The 19,485-nt window shown below is 43.1% G+C and overlaps 1 protein-coding gene and 2 long non-coding RNA genes across 3 annotated transcripts; 1 reads left to right on the top strand and 2 right to left on the bottom strand.

Annotated features, from left to right (window-relative positions):
* The first annotated feature begins 613 nt into the window (after nt 1-613).
* Nucleotides 614-12,188, top strand: LOC138200362 (uncharacterized). The gene is made up of 3 exons (XR_011178398.1): nt 614-842; nt 2,272-2,345; nt 11,412-12,188. It is a non-coding gene; the product is annotated as an uncharacterized lncRNA (long non-coding RNA).
* On the bottom strand, nt 1,963-9,823 carry LOC138200361 (uncharacterized). Its single transcript, XR_011178397.1, has 2 exons — nt 7,526-9,823; nt 1,963-2,646 (listed from the first exon to the last, which is right to left on the bottom strand). It is a non-coding gene; the product is annotated as an uncharacterized lncRNA (long non-coding RNA).
* Nucleotides 12,189-12,681: 493 nt separating the features above from the next.
* LOC138200359 (NAD-dependent protein deacylase sirtuin-5, mitochondrial-like) lies at nt 12,682-17,775 on the bottom strand. Its single transcript, XM_069152951.1, has 9 exons — nt 17,575-17,775; nt 16,957-17,104; nt 16,711-16,844; nt 16,374-16,599; nt 15,893-15,980; nt 14,766-14,819; nt 14,520-14,643; nt 13,793-13,908; nt 12,682-13,616 (listed from the first exon to the last, which is right to left on the bottom strand). The coding sequence occupies exons 2-9, from the start codon at nt 17,084-17,086 to the stop codon at nt 13,550-13,552; spliced, it is 939 nt and encodes a 312-aa protein (XP_069009052.1). The 5' UTR covers nt 17,087-17,104; nt 17,575-17,775; the 3' UTR covers nt 12,682-13,549.
* Nucleotides 17,776-19,485: the final 1,710 nt, after the last annotated feature.

A 19,485-nucleotide genomic window follows, 5' to 3' on the forward strand; every position in this document is an offset into this window, starting at 1 on the left:
ATCTTTGAGAAAAAACACATCGGAATAAAAAATAAAACTATTTTATCACTTAAGAGTTTTTTGGGAGGTTTCATAGGTTAAAATAGTTGCTTTCCATTTAAATTCATGACTTTCTAATTATTTGTCTCTTGATACAACGGTCTGCACGCTGCTGTATTAATAAACCCGTCGATGCAGCAACCAAAACTGTTTCAGGTCGTTTTGGGAAGTAAGATTGCAGCATTATGTTTTTTCCATCGCCACGTCCCCACCGGCATTCAGTGTCTCACCTTTACCTGTTCAGCATCTAACAGGTGAAGTGAAGTGAAGTGATGCAGGGGCCACACACACACACACACACACACACACACACACACACACACACACACACACATTGCACACACCAGCTTCCATTTCTCTGCCTCCTGAAGTAAGTGACAGCTGCAGATTTTTTTGGACCATCCCTCCATCCAGGATGCCTGAGTCGCCCCCCCCCCCCTCCCACACCCCCGTTGCCATGGCAACAGAGCGAGCAAGTAAGGCTAGCAGTTGTGACCGATATGCCGCTGAGGTGTTTCCCAATCTGACACCCCAGCTCTCTCTCTCTCTCTCTCTCTGTGTGACTTTCCTCTTTCAGGTGGTCTGAGATGATGATGATGATGATGATGATGATGATGAGCTGCAGCTGATGTGTTGTGTGTCCGTCGGTGCCGCGGTGACACAGCGCCCTGCCCCTGCCGGCTCATTGTGCTCGCTGACATTTCTCCAAATTGAGGCTCTAACATGAAGGAAACGGGGCGGCGCTGGATGGACAGCTTCAGAGAGGTGACCGAACCACGGCAGGGGGAGAAAACACACACGGGGTGAGGAGGGGGTGGGGGTGGGGGGGTGTGTGTACGGGGTAGAGAGGGATGGAGGGGGGCGGGGGGGGGGCGGGGGGTAAATCCATAAATTCATTATAAACTTTGAAAATGTCAGAGTGAGTCTAGCACCGCCTCAGACCAGGTGACCCAGAGATTGTAGCTTTGATTTGCCAGGCGACCCGCTCCGGTAATCACAGCCAGGTGATGTCCTGGTCATGGACCTGAGAGTGTGTGTGTGTGTGTGTGTGTGTGTGTGTGTGTGTGTGTGTGTGTGTGTGTGTGTGTGAGAGAGAGAGAGAGAGATGGGAGCCAGTTGGCAGGGAGACACGGGGACAGATAAATGAGAAACTGGGCTCTTCTGTGCGTCCATGAATGCCCTCCTTCAGGGCTCGGGAAGCTGCTTCAGTGTTGTCTGATTCATGAATAAACCTGTTCGCTGCCATTCAAACAAACACAATTAGCTCCATGATGCTTTTCCTGTGGAGGACAGGAGGGGAACACGAAGCTCCAGCAAACGCTGCTATTTTCACAACCGCTGAAGGACCTCACGAAACCTTCTGGAAACACGATCTGCTGCAAAACGCATTCATTCTGAAAAAAGAAAAAGAAATGCAGAAAAAAATCAGGTCAAAATACTAATAAAATCATCAAAAGATGTCTTCGACACGCCACTGTTGCTTCAACGTGTTGTTGTTGTTGTTGTTGTTTTTTTAAGTGAACAACAGCCAACAGATTGCACGTATGCATCCATATGCACGAGAGGGGAAATGAAAAAGACGAGCGAGACACACACAGAAAAAAAAAAAAAAAGAGTGTTGAGCAGTAGGCTGTGTTAAAGTGTGTGTGTGTGTGGGGGGGGGGGGGGGCTCTTGGGTTGCCGTGTGTGTGTGGGAGTGTTATTGAGAGATATTTTTAATTCTGTGTGTCAGCTTCTCTCATCTCCCTCAGCAAGAGACGTCGGAGGGAAGCTGAAAAACATTTCCAGTGCAGCTATCATTTAAATACACACACACACACACACACACACACACACACACACACACACACACACACACACACAGTTCATCAGAAATCTTTCATGTGGCACCAGTTGCGTCTTTGAAAGTTTAAAAAAAGCCTGCCAGATTGTCAGTTTATTTTTTTACATGAACATGATTACAAATATGAATGCGATACATTTCCAGATGAATCCAAGTGAATGATGAAAAAAAGAAAAAAAAAATCCACCAAAAAACCCAATTGTGATACTAAAAGGTAATAAAGGATTGAACGGACTAAACTGTTCCTCGCTGAAATCAACAGTTTAACTCTCCCGACGCCTCCCACTGAATAATACTCCACCATATGGCAGATGATGACTGTAATAATTCCCCCGTGGAGCAGCCGGCGTCGACCTAATGACTTTTTCCCATGCTGCTTTTGCTTTTAGGGAGCGTGTAAAGTCACAGCGGACCTCAGAGTGGGATTAGGGTCATCCTGGTGGGATTTCTCTCAATTGGGAAGGTAAATGGATTTTTTTTTTTTCAGCTCATACTCGTTTCTCGGCATAAATTAAAAAAGAAAAAAAGCACAATTGTTTCAATCACAAATCACACAACGGGATTTATCCTCCCTTTATCACCCCACCATTCAGCACAGATCTGCAGGCTAAAAGCTGCATTAAAATCTACATACGAGAGATGAACGTTCACTTTTGCTCTGCGTCACAGCTGTTCAAACATCTGGGAAGGATCCCAAACGTGAGTCAGAGGAAGATCAAACGCTTCAGTAGAAACTTCAGCGTCTGAACGCGTCGACACGCTGACTGAAAAGAGAGAAAAAAATACTTCAGGCTGCAGATTTCACTACAAACGACACTACAATCCATACAAGAATATAAAACTAAACAATAACTGTGAGAGTGAAAGGCTGACTGACAGTGTTCAGGCTGCTCGAAGGTGTTCACGTACAAAAATGTTTGATTCTGTGTCTTTTTTTTTTGAATTTTTAGCAGTAAAATGCGGAAATTAGCAGAAATTCCAAGTTTGTGATTTTCTTTTAAACAACTATTTCTTAAAGACTAATATTTCATAACTTTTCCATGATAATAAGCATTGCACATCACTGAAATATTTTACTTATAATCTTTTTTTTTTTTTTTTAATGTATTATTTAAACTGAGATTCATGGGGCTCAAAGTTACAAAAATATATATTTAAAAAAAAAATACATGCTGTCAAAATAAGCCTCAAATCTTTTTTTATTTATTATTTATTTATATTAAATCAGCACAGACTAAGTACAAAAACAAAGCGCAGCTGGAGATGTGTATAATCTAATTTCAGATATTCCTCGTTTCCACGATAAAACTACATTTCCCACAAGCCCCGTCACTTCCTGTTGTTCCTCCCGTTAGCGAGCAGCTGTTTGTTTTGATGGTGAGAGGAGAGAGGGGGCGGAGCCACGCCACTTTAATAATGAGGAGTTATTTTTGGTGTTAATACAGCGAGTTTTGTTTGTAGAGGCTAGTTTACACCTGTTGACAACATTTTTTGCAAAAAACAACAACAACAACGGTGTAATTTTGCAAGATCGCGAGCTCCATTGCTTGAATTTTCCTTTTAATTATTATGACGGCGAGATCGTGATTTCCTGCAGGGTCGGATATTTGTGTTTTCTCTAAGAAGCGATCTTCTTGTTCCGAGAGGACTAAATTGATCAGTTTTAACTTCAAAAATCATTTCTGCACCTTCATGAAGTTCTTCTGGAAGAATAAAGCCAGTGAAGTCTGTGATGAAGGTTTCAGCCCTCCGGTCCTGATGCTAACACGACTTTTAAAGTCTTTTTTTATCTTGTACTATACCTGCTCTGCCGGTGCGGTTCGATACTTTCATTATTTCCAGGTGAGGGTGAGTAGCAGGTGATCAATGCGGCAGCGGCCGGCGGCAGCGAGAAGGCGACCGCGGCCTGGAGGTCGACTTCATCAAATATTCAGCGGCGGTTTTTGGGGGGACGAAATTACAAATGCTCATTACCAGCGCGAGGCGGTGTGAACTTTCACACTTAACACCGGCACTTATCCCCCGACAGATTACGGCTCCGCGCATCAAATATTAAAGCGGCGGCGTGAATTATTGATCCCAATCGATGAGTGCAGGTCAGAGGAGGAGCTGATGGACAGCCGAGAGGTGCTGCAACAACTTAAACTCAATAACCTCATGATGGTCGTCGACACGGCTCACGTGTTTTAAGTTGAGGTCAAGTAGGAACTTTTGGACTCTTATGTTGTATTCAGACCAATCGTGTGACTTAAAGTTAAATATCTTCAACTCTTTGCATTGACTTTGTATGTAATCGCTCCTTCTGTTACACCTCCTGAGTTACCGGACCCCGAATTTAACTGCATTAATACCCGAGTCTGTTCTCGCCTCCCTTAAGGATCGTTTTCCAGTCGTTTGATTGTTGGAACCACCTCTAACCCCTCCTACTGGTCTCTGATTGGTTAATTGAATCTTAATGCGAACAGGGTTTCTAGCCGGGGGCTCAGGATTGATCAAAAATTTACATACCAGTTGCTTGATTTTGATACCAGTTCCTGAATGATACTTATTTCCCCCCCAATACTCATTTTATAATGTGTTTTTTTTAAAGAAAAAGAATATTAAATTCCACATTATGATTTAGTTTTCATGCAGTTTAGAGGGGGAGAGTGTAACCCAGGTTTTTTTCACAGTAGTCCCCTGAAGGCCACACACAAAGCTAGTACAGTTTACCGAAGTTCCCTCAACACCTCGCGCGCTATCTGCCAAAAATAGCACCGACGTAATTCAGTCAGAAACATAAAAGTTTCGGAGTTCAGTATCCAGAATTCACCCCCAAAAAATCCACCTGTCCCTGTAATATTTGCAATAACTGATGTATTTTGATGCTTTTCCACAAACAAATTCCCCCAGTTTTACAGTTCACTACCGTCTTCGCTTTGTACGAGCCAACGTCGATTCAACAAACTTTTTTTCCCCCGGGTAATGACCTTCAAAACAGCTTCTCCGCTTTATCGTTTTCCAAACACTGAACCGTCTCTAATTTAATAGCCCCAAAAAACTAACTGCTTAGTTTATGTCGCCTGTTGACAGACAGCACCGGACGTGGATTCGTCCAATACGAAGATGATTTCGAGGTCAGCGAAACCGTTTGTTTTGCAGCTTCCGTTAGATTTTTTTTTTTTTGACAACACATCCACTTTAGACTTCCTACACTTTTTACATAAAATGAACTAAACAGCATTTATCCCCCAATAAAACCCATTTCATTTAAAATCTGATGCACTGGAGACATCACTGTCTGTCTGCTTTAACGCTGCACTGTATTCCCTTCTCTCTCTCTCTCACACACACACACACACACACACACACACACACACACACACACACACACACACACACACACACACACACTCTCGCAGGTAGAGCAGCTGTGTGGCACCACATCTGATTACGTTATTGACACCAGTCAGGAAACACAAGTGGAAGCGTGCCTCTCAGCCGAGCGTAAAACACAGCGAGGACGAGGCTGCGTCACATTAAGAAGACATAACTGCTTTCCATCACCGCCGCCGCGTTACCGCGGGCGGACAAAAACAAAAAAAACTTGACAGATTAGCACAAAGCAAGTCCGCGTAAGTCGCTTTTGTTTGTGCACTTGAATTGTGAACGCGGCGCGCCGGTGTTGCCAGCCCGAGTTGTGTCTGAGCATCTCCAGAAGCCCCCCAGGGGGTCTGCGCTACAACCGATGATTTGCATTTACATAATGAGTTTAAATGTTAGCTTAAAGTGCTGCTCCTCAGCTGTAAGGGGTGGGGGACGGGGGAGGGGGGGGGAGGGGGGCAAGCTGACCTCCACAGAAACAAACACGGAGCCTCGGACGACTGATGTTGACGGTTCAAAGTGGTGGATGTCCTGAAGGAAATCCTATTTTTGTCCCCCCCTTTTGAAGTTGATTTAATGGTAATTAGTTCATATCTCTTATTGCCAACAAATCTCAAGGAAGAGACCAAAAACCAATGATGACACTTAAAGCCTGACAGATGTCCCCCCTCTGTTGTTCAAAAAAAAAAAACATGAAACAAAAACACCACTTGTACAACCGGCGACATGTTTCCTTCATCGTCGTTGAACACACGGTTCTTTAACTCGCCCCCGAACACGCTAAACAACTTCAAACATGGATTAAAACAACAAGTAGTTGACGACCCAGAGATCTGATTGGTCAACTGAACATCTGGAACAAATCATCATGACATCACACCCTGTTCATCACTAGAAATATCCCTCCACCTTCTCAATGGGAATATAGAACTGGAATTGAGTTTCATATAATATGTAATATAATGTAGTTTCTACTTGTTATATTAAATGACCCGTTTTGGCGAAGTCGGGTCTCTTTTGGTCCTTTTTGGTCGCTCCGAGCCCCCGTACCGTAACACCACGGAGAGTCACGCACTTAAAGTTGGAGTAGTCGGCTATCTTGGTTTTAACACGACATGGTACTAAAATCGTAAAAATACACGACTCCGTGTATATTTTTTGTTCATCAGATATCTTTGTTCATCAGATATCTTTGTTCATCAGATATCTTTGTTCCAACCAGACTGAGCTCCCTGAGCAGTTTAGTGTTTCTACATGTTGTATTTATTCAGTTTGAGAAGTCCTGTTATAATATTTATGAATAATACCAAAACATGTTGGTGGTTTCAGTCTTTTCATAGGACTTGTTGACTATAATAAAAAAAAATTAAAAAAAAGGAAAATCCCAACTCTAATCCTTTAACATTAGGTCAGAGATGAGGTCAGAGGTCAGAGGTCAGACAAACGTTGTCTCTTTGATGGAGCTTCATTCTTTGGTGGAAGCGCAGATAAAAATAAAAAATAAAAAAAAGCTGAGGGGACTTTGAGTTTCTCGAAAAGGTTCCCGGACATCACACACACACACACACACACACACACACACACACACACACACACACACACACACACACACACACACACACACACACACACAGAGTGGGAATCCATCTTCCTCTTTAACTCTCTGAACTGAAACAAATGAGCATATTTGCCCGAGATGTCAAAACCATTACTTTTTAAATCCCACCCCCCTCTGCCCCCCAAATTCCCGGAAAAACTAAACAGGACACGATGTGCTCTGCTTCATCTGTATCCTCCAAAAAAAACCACAATAACACACACAATCTCTTCCTCCTCTTCCTCCTCTTCATCGCAGTCTGTCTGCTCAAACACAGACAGCTTGCCTGACCGCCTGGAATACACATTCGGATCTGCTTGTCACTTCACATCTCCCTCCTCTCCCTCCTCTCCCTCCTCTTCCTCCTCTCTACCTCTATCTGTCTCGCCCTCTTCCTCATAAATCTCTCTATCCGTCCATCTCGTCCCCTACTTTATATGAGCATGATAGTCAATAGAGATTTCCTGCTTTCAATTCTTCTGAGGGAGGAGGACTGTGGGAGTGCGAGGAAGGAGGGGAGGGGGGGGGGGCTCTAAATCTAAAGAGTGTGTGTGGAGGGGTGGGGGGGGGGGCTCTAAATGTAAACAGTAGAAGACAGAGCAGCTTAAGAGGGCTATAAATAGAGCGATGGAGCAAGAGAGGGAGCAAGCAAGAGAGAGATAGAGCGAGAAAGCTTTGCTTACGGAAAAGAAATTGCTCCCGACAGTCGGGGATTAGAGCTTCTCTGGAGGATTTTCACTCCAAAAGCTCAATCTGGGGCGATTGGGAAGAGTACCAGCCTCAGTCATCTTAATTCAGTTAAACCCTGCCAACCCAACACAGAGAGAAAATATAGATCCATGTATGTTCGCACGCAATTACACACGTAAGGATGTACACACACACACACACACACACACACACACACACACACACACACACACACACACACACACACACACACACGGAAGCAGATGGCGAATAAAAAATGAATAAAAACGTATATAGAAAAAGACGGCGCACGCACACTCCCCACCTGATCCTGAAACCTTAATACAACAAATGTACACATTAAATGAATATATTTAATACTTCTAAAAAAAAAAAAAAACTTAACAGTTGATATGTTTGCAATATGACCTCCGCTCTAGTTTATTTACTTCATTTATATGACTGAGTCCCACCTCATCTGTCTTTGGGTACGATTATTAAACGATTATTGTCCATAAACGCACACACAACAACCTGCAAGAGAATCTCAAACGACGACGCGTTCGACGCCGTAACTAAGGGTTACCAGAGATTCAAATACCGACGTCTTATCGAGGCTGGTTGAGTTTTATATCTTTACATTTATCCACCAAAAAGTTAAGGGGTAAATTAAAGTTTGCCCAAATCTCAACAATGCATCAGTTGGACCGATGTGTCCAAAACAAAAAAAGAAAAAAAGAAAAGCTGATTGGTTTAATTCAATCCTTGTTAGGATTCGGGTTCAAAACAGATGCAAACAATGTAAATGCACAACGAACCGCTGCAGAAACCTTGTGTAAACGTACTAAATGAACTCAGCGGTTCGTCCTCTGACAGCTAGATGGCTTTTTTTGGGGGGCCTGAACTTTGCCTCCTGTTGGGGCGGGGATGCGTAGGCGCGTTCATCGCTGCTCGAAAAAACCAGCCGGCATTCAACTCTGCGGACTCTGACAATAAACAGTGCAGTGAATATAATCATGTAAAACCAAAATAAAAACTGAACAAGAGACTAAAGAGGTCTGTCGAGCTGCAGTCGAGAAAAACTCTTCGGTCCTTGAAACCTTTTGGATTATCTCCAAAAACCTCCGGTCGTTGGACTCGACGTTGTGCTCAGAAATACAGCACGCAAAATTTTAAGTGAGCTTTAAGGAATCGATCGACAGGCATGTTTTTGTAAAAATTCTTCCAAAATGTCGTAAAGTTATAAACATTTTGAAGAAACCGCCCAAAGGAGTGATTCCTAAAGGATCCATGAACCAGCAAGAAATACAGCACAGATATTCTTTTTGTTTAGAAAAGAACCGCAACACGTGCGGAAGATAATTCACTCATTTGTTCACCACGACACTGTTGACTGTCCGGCTTCAGCTCCAGAGGAGATGCTACGTGTAATTACACACATATAAATATACGGTGATATTTATACAGCAAACATTCAGAGAACAATTTAGACGGAGTGCCGACAATAATCCTGGAAGTGTTTCATTCCCTCCGATGGAAACACAAAAGATATCTGAATTATATTAATGTCAACGTTAAATCAACGGATAATGTTAGTTTACTTTTTTATAAATGTCGAGGAGCTCCGAAGGAAGTTCTGCTAAGTGAGGGAGTGTTGGGAAAATGGGGAAATGTTTGCTAAGTGAGGACATGTTGGGAAAGATGAAGATATCTTGTGAAATGAGGACATGTTGGGAAATGGGGAGATTTCTACTAAATGAGGACATGTTGGGAAATGGGGACATTTGTGTAAGATGACGACATTGTTGGAACGTGAGAAGACTTTTGCAAAGTAAATTTTGTTTGTTTGCTGAAGACGCTCATGAAGGATAAAGATTGTTTTACACGTGAAAAGTTAAATGATGTCTTCAGGGTTTTATTCCCGGTGATATTAAAGGTTTGTGGTGGCGATCATGGCCAAAATCTTTGAGGCTCAATAGAGTCCAACAACTGCTTCATTAAAGTGAAAAATAAACAAACTGATTGCTCCTGGAGACTTCCCTCAACTTTCTATGTGCATCTACACAAGGTCCTCACAAGACGAGGGAATCTAAGAATAAAAAAAAAATACACTGCATTTCCTTCACATACTGCAGATCTGCTGGCTGAAGTTTATTTTTGTAGTTTTTTTCTTCTCTCTGCCCAGAATGAATAAAGTATCGGTCTTCCTGAGCGTGAATTAAAAATCGATAGCTCAGAGTTGCAGGTGCGTCTGTGGAGTCGTGGCTCAAAGTTAATTCACTTTCACAGTTTGGCCAAACGAATGAATAAAATATGACGCTCCAGTTTGCGAAGGAGGCGGGAGGTTATAGGGGGGAGAGTGGTGGTGGTGGTGGTGGTGGTGGTGGTTGGGGGGGGGGGGGGGGTTCTCTAATTGGAATTTCTGTCAGCTGAATGACAATTTTGTGGGGAGACAAATTATTCATACATGCACACACTCTTACTGTACATTTAATCAAGCATGGTCCATTCGGTGGCCCGTTGGTGTTGGCAGGAAGCTCGTCGTCGGGGATGTGGCAACATGAACATCAGCATTGATCAAAATAGGACAAAAGTCCTCTGTGCAGCCATTCACTTTTTCTTTTTTTTTTCAATGCTATTTTAAATATACTGATCTCCCGCAACCTAATTCTACTTAGCATCTTATTTTCCCTCCTTTTTTAACGACCTTAACAGCTACAGAAATACAGAAAGGCAAACATGCGGCTCGGGGTGATAATTCTGAACAAACACTCGTGAAATATTTCCAAATGTTTGTACAAAATAAAAAGCCCTGACGAACTTCTGGGAAGTCGTCGCGACACCCGTTTCCACTCCCTTCGAGTCGCGGACAAACACGGGGCCCAACACGGGGCCCGCCTGTCCGCCGGAGGTCACGTGGGGGGCGCGCGGCTCGTAAAAAGTGGTGTCCAGAGGCGCTGCGGCGGGGAGGACAGTAACCGTACTGACGTGGTTGCTGGCGACACGGCGACATTGACGGGAGATATTAACCGTACTGTGATTCTTCTCTTTCATTGCGACGCCTCGCCATCGTTTTATGAAGGAAGTCACTCTGGTTTTCCATCTCTGATCGACTGACTGATATTTTAGATGCTTAAAAGCCTCCTGAATGTAGTTTTATGTGATTATAGCATCTTTTTAAACTATTCTTTATCATCACATTATCACACACGCAGTTAAGTGGAGATAATTTGTACTAAATTTACATAAAAGAACCATTTTAATGTGAAGAACTGTTGGACGATAACAATTTTGGACAGGAATAACAATAATAATAATAATATCACATCATCGCCGTGTTCTTAAGAGATGAAACGTTTTGATCATCAATTGATCTATAAAACGCTGACGTAATCAGGCTTTCCCCTCTACAAATAAATATTAAATAAATAAATAAAGTTGCGATTAAATTCAACTTTCTGAAGGAGTGACTTCCGCTAAGGACGGCATGAGAACTTCATGAGAAGTTGAATGGGAGTCTACGGAGGCTTGTTTGGAGCTGAGCCCCCTAGTGGCCCCTCGGCGGTATTGCAGTTAAAGGCATTGACCCCGGAAGCTTCGTCCACTTTTACATAGTCTATAAAAACAGTTTTACTTTTAAGAAAAAACCCTTCTAAGAATATAAAAACTACATTTTTGTGTTTTATAGGGGCGAACCTTTAGATCCCGAGAAAATCAACCGAGTGACGAGTGGCAGCGTGTTTATAGGATGAAGAGCTTGTGTTTTCAGACACATTACAGTCTGACCTACATTTTTTCCTTCCAATTGCTTTGCTTTTTCTTTTCCACCTTATTTACTTCCCTCTCATAGATTCCCTTCTCTCTCTCTCTCTCTGACAGGCCGAGCTGGGCAGGACAACTCAGATTGGTGTGAAATCGCCGCCTAACAGGCGGGAAATTGGCTCCGTTATTTTTGGAGCGGAGTCACGGGGGACCGTCGGACCATCATCTTCTCTCTAATGAGCAGGTGATGGAGGCGTAGCTGAGGAGAGACGGAGGGACGCACACACGGCAGATGTAGAGATGAGAGAAAGCAGGAGACGGAGGAGTGAAAATGTTAACATGAATATCAGCATCAGATTAGAAGGATATTAATCACGTCTGTTGACGGGGATGGTGTTTAGACGGGAGCTCAGCCAATAACTCATTTTATGTACAAACTAGGATGTGATTATGGTTTTTTTTTTTAAGACACAAAAATTGTGAACTCCTTTAAGATTTGCTGCTTTCCCCTTTGTTGCGGTGGTTTTTGTCGGGTTTACATTTGTACTGCTTCTTTCCGAAGTGTCAGAAGACGACTTGTCTTCAAGTTCAAGCTGCAGAAGGTTTTAAAGGATAGATCTACAATTTTTCACGTCTCGGGTGCCTCGGACGAGAATTGAAACAGGTTTTTTTCTTGCTGTGATCTGCTTTAATCCCTCACCGAGGCCGCCAATAAACCTGCATCACTGTTCACCTGGGGTGAGATTACAGCCACATCACCGCTGCCTGGAAACATCTCCAAACGTTTGCACAACAAACAGAAACCGTGGCGACACCAGACACCAGAGGAAGTTACAGAAGAGAAGACATATATATATACACTGTATATATACACATACATACATATATATATACACATATATATATATATACATACATACATATATATATACACACACACTGTACCACATGTAATAATAATAATGGACTTTTCTTTATTTAAACAAAGTAAATTTGAATTAAAACTAATTTGAATTGAAATTATAGGCAGAAATACAGTACTGGGCTTGGCCACTTTGCAGTGTGTGCGTGTGTTCATGTTGCAACGATGAAAGTATGTGTGTGTGTGTGTGTGTGTGTGTGTGTGTGTGTGTGTGTAAATCTGTTGTGGCCAAGCAGCAAAGTGTCAGGCTCAATCTCATCTTTGGGGCGTTCTATGAAAGCAGAGCGGCGCCTGTAGAGGACTTTACTCTCCCCGACTGCAGTGAAACTCACTGATCCTCTCCGAGTCGGACTGCCGCGTAATTATTTGCGCATCATGCTGGACGCGCACACGTGCACGCACGCACACGCGCACGCACGCACACACGCACACACGCGCGCACACTCGGAGGAAGCTCTGCACAAGTTTATGAGTTCGCATTTTATTTATTTTTGCATCCATGAGCCGTTCCAGTTGTGTCAAAACCTTCACATACATGTGACGAATCCTTCAGATGGGGGTAAACACAGAAACCCTGCTCTCACGAGCGGCTGAGGCGGACGCACACGCGCGCACACACACACACACACACACACACACACACACACACACACACACGCACACGCACACGCACACACGCACACACACGCTTGTTTAACTCGGGCTTACTCACTGCCACTGGAAGGCATCATGTTCATCACGCGTCCATGAAAATATCAGGCAACACTGCAGCGACACACACACACAAACAAACAAACAAACAAACAAACACAAATCCCAGGCAGAGATCACAAGTCTTTTTGAAAGAGGTCTGTTTTTAGAGGCAGCAAACCTCCACAGCAGCAGCTCAACACTGCCCCCTACTGTCAAGACAGCCAACAGTCACAGGAGTCAGGAAGTTGTTGATGTTCCATCAATATAAATATATATATATGTATATATATATATATGTATATATATATATATACATATATATATATTTATTTATTTATTTTTTTTAATGGTTGTAATTTTCTTTTCTTTTTTTTTAACTATAAACTTCCTGCTTTTATAAAACAGCACAGTTTCACAGTAGAGGCTCAGAGGAGCAGTGATTTGACATCATGGCGACATTTGCTGCAATAAAAATCAGTTATTCTCATCCCATGTAATACAAAAAAAAAAGGAAAGATCGTCATATTTGCCGAGACACATCATTCATGTCGGGCGCTCCTTAAACTGAACTTTGTTTTTTTTGTACCAGTAAAAGTCCTCCAGTGTTTGAAGGTCCGGTCTGTGGCAGCGATGACGTCTTTCACTTTTGTTCGTCCTCGGCGAGCGCCGGCGGTAACGTGGAGCCACAGGCGCCGTGGAAGTGGAACCTGAAACCCCCCCCCCCAAAAATAAAAACGTTATCTACAGAAATGCTTCGACGTTAAATACGTGTGTGTGTGTGTGTGTGTGTGTGTGTGTGTGTGTGTGTGTGTGTGTGTGTGTGTGTGTGTGTGTGTGTGTGTGAGTGTGTGAGTGTGTGTGTGAGAAAGAAAATGAAACGTGCTTGAAGCGCATGGTGGCCGGAGTGTTTTCCATGTTGAACTCAGCGACGGGGACGCCTCTGGCCGCCACCTGGGGAGCAAACATAGCCGCCGGATACACCACCGAGGAAGTGCCGACCTGCGGGAGGACGGAGGTAAAAAAGTAGAAACCAAATACTTGAACATTTCTCCAAAATACTGAAGCGAAGTATCAAAGCAGCGTTACACAACAAAGCCTGTTTATTTCCCCTCTACAGGTGAGACTCTGTGGACTCTCCTTCAGCGTCCTCTATTCATTATCTCTCTCTGCATGTGTTCACAGTCCAAGTATGAGTTTTAAGAAGTACATTTACACCAGCAGGTCTCCAACTCCCCCCTCCCCCCACCCCCCCACCCCGAGAGCTCCTCGTGTCACATAGCTGAGCTCCACCCAAACCAGCTGAATGAGCTCCTTTTAGAACAAACTGATACTCGACCCACATCCACAACAGCTTCAATTCAACAGCATGTGCAAAAAAAAATAATTAAAATTACTTGTGTTTTTTTTGTGTGTATTTAAGCTTTTCTAATTTTTTTTTTTGGGGTGTTTTCCTTTTTGTACGTTTGTGTTTTGCACTTCAGGGCTGCTGATTTTTTGTTGTTGTGTTTTGCCACTGTAGTTGGTTGTGTAGTGTTTTCTGTCACACACACACACACACACACACACACACACACACACACACACACACACACACACACACACACACTCACCACGAGGCAGAGGTCACAGCTGTCCAACACCGTCTCTGCTTGGGTGAGGATGTCAGAGTCCAGAGTCTCTCCGAACCAAACCACAGCTGGTCTGAGGAGACCGTGACAGCCTGCCTGCTCACACCTGAGAGAGAAACACACACACACACACACACACACACACACACACACACACACACCGTCAAAACAAATAACCTCATCTGAAAGGAGTCCGAGCGCCACGAGAGCAGCAGCAGCGAGTCGTACCTGGGCAGCTGCTGGACCGGGATCTCGGCTTCGTGCGTCTCGGGATCCGGAGCTCTGAGGAGACGAGTTACACACAGGTGAGTTTTAACATTTCCCCCCAAAAAATGGAAGAGACACAGACGGGTGTCTTAAAAAGATTTGCCCTTTTTCTCTGCTGATATTTTGACTCTCGCAGGAGCCGCTTCGGAGCGGTCGGAAAGCGTTTCCTTCTCGGGGTGATTTTTAGACGTCCGTTTCGGGTTGTTATCCGGTCGCTGGAGCAGAGACACGAGACGCGAGACAGAGTCTCTGACGCCGAGCGGCGAGCAGCGGATGTGACTCACCACAAAGCTGCTAATTTGGTCTCATCTGACTGAAGGACATTTTCTGAACTGTCAGTTTTCGTTTTACTAAAAACTCCAGCGTGGCTTTTTAAAGTGTCTTTTTCAGCCCAGGATCACGTCACACACCCGTCGGTCCACTCGAGGGCGCCGTGTCAATGTCACATTCTGCCTCGCCCGGGCGTGAAAAAGTACACGCACACGTGAGCGGGTCAGGAGAACGAAATACAAAAGAGTGATGAAGTCAGAGTCGGGCGGGTCGACGGATCAGAACCAGGACTTTCAGACCAGTACTCCAGTTTGTGATGATTTCTTTTAAAAAAAAAAAAAAAAAAAAAAAAAAAAAAAAAAAATCCAGGTTCAGGTCACTTTATTTTGTACCCACATGTAGATGTGGTTTGCAAGTAGACAGGCGTATCCATGGTGACAAATTCTTGTTTCTGTGCTCTAATGAAAAACAGTGAGAACTTCGGTACAGACACATTTTGAAATCCTGATTTCTTTAATTTATTCTCACAGCTGAGATTAAATTCAATCGTTTGTCAGCCATCAAAAACCTCCATTTTAAAATGTCAGCAAAGCGACGAAGCGCCTTTTAAAGTGACATTTCTTCTCCGCCGTGTCCATCGGGTGTTATTTACCTCGCTGACATGTGACCGCCGCCGTCCTCTCTGGCATTTTAAAGCTCGAACGACGACGAGCGATATCTCCTCTCGCACTTTTCTTTTTTTTTTTAATACCGCCGAGGACAAAAACAAAAAAAGAAAACGGTCAAATTTACAGAACAATACGGGCCGAGGCTCTTACCCTTTGCCCTCCAGAGCGGCGCAGATGGGGCTCTTGTAATTGGCCGCTTCATGACCGCAGCTCATGCAGCGCGTTTTAAACAGGCTGCCTGCAATTAAAAATGAATTAATGACAGAATATGAATCAAAAACTGTTTTAACAATCAAAGTCATTCGTTGAAGCTGCTTTTTATTCATCAAGATTTTTGTCAAATCATTTCATGACATTTTATGGACTAAACAATTAGTCAGCTGGTAACGATAATGTGTAGATCCACAAAAAAAGAAGGGCAGATAATACAAAAGAGAGTTCATTATCATCACAACCCTCTAAAGTCAAAAAAACGATGCTGTAAAAATGCCCAAAGCCCAAAAATATAAACATAAAACACAAGCAAATTTTGCTTTTTTTTTTTTTTTTTGCATGGAAACGTGTTGATTTTCAGAATAGTTTTAATATTTCCATCTAGACGTGAACCGCCGACACGTTTTCCCCGGCTCACCGTGGATCTCCAGGATGTCTTTGGATCCGGCCCGGCGGTGCAGCTCGTCCACGTTCTGGGTGATGACGGTGACGCGGCGCCCCCGTCTGCTCAGACGCTCCTCGCACTCGGCGATGGCCAGGTGAGCCGGGTTGGGATCCTTGGTGAGCATCACCTGGCGCCGGTAGTGGTAAAACTCCCACACGCGGGACGGGTTTCGGGAGAAGGCCTCCGGCGTGGCCAGTTCCTAAAACAAGTCAAAAACGGGGAACCTCGTATATTTGTGGACAAACAACCCAGAAAAACGGAGAAAGATGCGACGTTTCTGCGTTAAACTAACAAACTGTACGTTCCCTACCTGCGCTTGCCATTTCCTCCAGTAGCCTCCCGCTCCTCTGAAGGTGGGGACGCCGCTCTCTGCGCTCACCCCCGCCCCGGTGATGATGGCGATGCGGTCGGCTTTGGAGAAAACCTCCCTGAACGCTGCCAGGTCTGAAACACAAAAAACAAACAACCACTCAAATACTGCCAAAAAAAAACAACCAAAAAAACACATTCATGGATTTTGTGGCAGGAAGAACTATGAAAAAGAACCGGAGGGTACCTGAACTGGGTCGGGCCATGTCTCGGCTGCCCCGAGGACCTCTCAGGTGGGCGGGCAGGTGAGAGTTTCTCAGGTGGGCAGGCAGGTGAGAGTTTCTCACGGCTCTGCAGGTGAACTGGCAGACAATCATCGGGGGTGTTCGGGAAAACTGGGGGACAAAGATACGACACCGATTTTATATTTGAGGCTTTCTTTTTTTTTGCTGCTTCCGATCCAGCATGTTGCTTCCAGGCTGCCGTCTTTGTTGAATGACTAAAACTTTTTTTTTTTTTTTTTTTAAACCAGAGAAACCAGGATCCTCCAAGTGGCACTTTGCAGGTTTACAGTCTGGAAACTTCAGGAAAATGACTTTAAAAACCAGAAAAAGACAACAAACATGCCATAATCACAATATTACATGATCCAAAACACTGAGTTTTATGCTTTTCAATATGATAAAATATGAATATGTCCCACAGCCCAACTAAAATGACCCCGATAATGAAAATAAACCAGATGTTGGAGCTCCAGAGGTCACCTCGGAAACGAGCACCGAAGCTAACCTGCTAACGTCGCTAACAGCTGATTAAACTAAGTCTGTAAGTTGTTCCGACGGTTCCGAACAAACTAAGAACTGACCTGTCAGACCGGAGCAGACACGGGAACCGAGTCGGTGTCCTCCACTCCGTCAGCAGCCGCAGGTGGGTTGGACCGGCCGGGACAGCATGAGCCTGTCGGGGAGGACGGCGAGGTAAACAACGACCCGCTTCTTCTTCTGCTGTTTCTACCGTTTCTTCTTCTTCTTCTGCGTTTTATGGCGAACGGCATCCAGCGAAAAGGTGCATTACCGCCACCTACCGTATAGGAGTGGAGCAGAAGAAGAAACAAATAAATAAATTGATAAATAAATTGATTAAAAAGATAAATTAATAATAAAAACAAAAATATATATTAATAAATAATAAAAAACAGGTTATACCAATTCAGTGAAGTAAATTAATTTGACTCAATCCTGTTTCTTTCGAGTATTGCAATACCTGTGGAAGAAGAAAACAAAATGACACATATACATGTTCTGACAAAGGATAAAGGTTAAATGTTAACAGTTTGTAAAAGTTCATCTTTTAGATTAAATTCCCCTTCAACCGTGTCTCGCTCTAGTGTGAATTTTGATGACAGATGATATGACAGATTCTGGTATTTTTGCAGAACTGAGATGTTGTTGTTTTTAATCACCAGCAGCCAATAAGAAATAATCCAAATGGATTTTATTTTTCACTGTGAATGTTATGGAGGAACTTAAAAGTCTTTAAAAAGTACTGAATGCACTTCTATTTTTCAAAACAATAGTCATTCATTTAACTTAATATTTTGTTATGTTTTAGCCTCAGTCTGTTTCAGTTTCAGAGAGGACCATGATGTTTGGAGCACAGCTGATAGTATATATAGATTTTATTTAGGATCATCTCCACTAGAGGGCAGCACTGCATTAGTTTAACACTATAAGCACAGCCTCAACACAAACATAAAATGATCCTTAAACACATGGACTGTATATAAATGGGTTTAACACGAAGAATCCTGTTTGTACTTTAATATAATCTATAATATCAGGTCTTAACTTTATCTTGGTTCAGTCTTTGCTTTTTAACGTTAAAAGTGACTTATGTGCCTTTTTATGGGCATATAACTTTTGGGTTTTATATTTTTTTTTAAAAAGCCATGCCTGTAGTTCTTTTTCTTATTTGAAACGTAGGTCACTAAAATATTAATTATTTTTATTAATTCGAGGCGGCAAATAACATTCATTTGCAATATCAAGTAATCTGGCAATAGTTGACTTGAATTATTGATGAATCTAGCTATTAAATATCAGGAAATAGATGAAAAAAAAGATTTCCCAGAACCTCAAGGTAATGTCTTTAAATATGTTTTACATTTACAATCATTAAAGACAAAGAAAAAGACAGATAAAATGCATATTTGAGAGGTCAGAATCACTTTTAATAGAAGACTTAACTCATTTTTGCAGCTTTATTGTTTTATCTGATTTCTTTCTATGTCAGGAAGCAAAATGCAGATAATTTGTCCAAAAACACTCATCAAGAACCCAAAGTTACATCGTTAAATTGTTTTTTTTTGTTTGTTTGTTTTTCCTACTAACAGTCTGAAACTAATAAAGTTTAGATTTACATCCACCTATTCTGATATAAAATCATAGAAATGCATCGTTTTTCGTTTTCCGCAGCTGGAACTGACAAAGCTTTCGGGCTAATATTTGCCTTGATCAAAGACATTTTTGATCAGTTAATCAGCTCTGTGACGTCAGTGCACTCATTATTTCAGCTTCTGGTGAACCAGACATGACAGTAAAAACGGTGTGAGGTCACTGTCGCGTGCTGCTTTCCATTGGTCGGCGTGGTCTCACCGTTGGAACAGGTGGAGCTGACTTGCAGGAAGAGAAAAAGAAACCGAAGCTCATCAAGCCTCCCATTCCCCCCCCCCCCTCCCCTCCATACCCTCTATCACCATTACAATAGCCCCCCCCCC

Source organism: Embiotoca jacksoni, unplaced genomic scaffold (assembly GCF_022577435.1).
Source record: "Embiotoca jacksoni isolate LCO1_2020_lvr unplaced genomic scaffold, fEmbJac1.0.p SCAF_19, whole genome shotgun sequence".
Taxonomy (NCBI): Eukaryota; Metazoa; Chordata; class Actinopteri; family Embiotocidae; genus Embiotoca; species Embiotoca jacksoni.

Bases quoted from the DNA above. Each gene is read 5' to 3' on its own strand.
- LOC138200359 (XM_069152951.1), bottom strand. From the start codon at position 17,086: ATGATTGTCTGCCAGTTCACCTGCAGAGCCGTGAGAAACTCTCACCTG. The intron at 15,981-16,373 runs GTGAGCCGGGGA...TTTTAATTGCAG, and splicing joins AGACATCCTGGAGATCCACG to GCAGCCTGTTTAAAACGCGC. The intron at 13,617-13,792 runs GCACGTTTCATT...GGGGGGTTTCAG, and splicing joins CCGGCCACCATGCGCTTCAA to GTTCCACTTCCACGGCGCCT.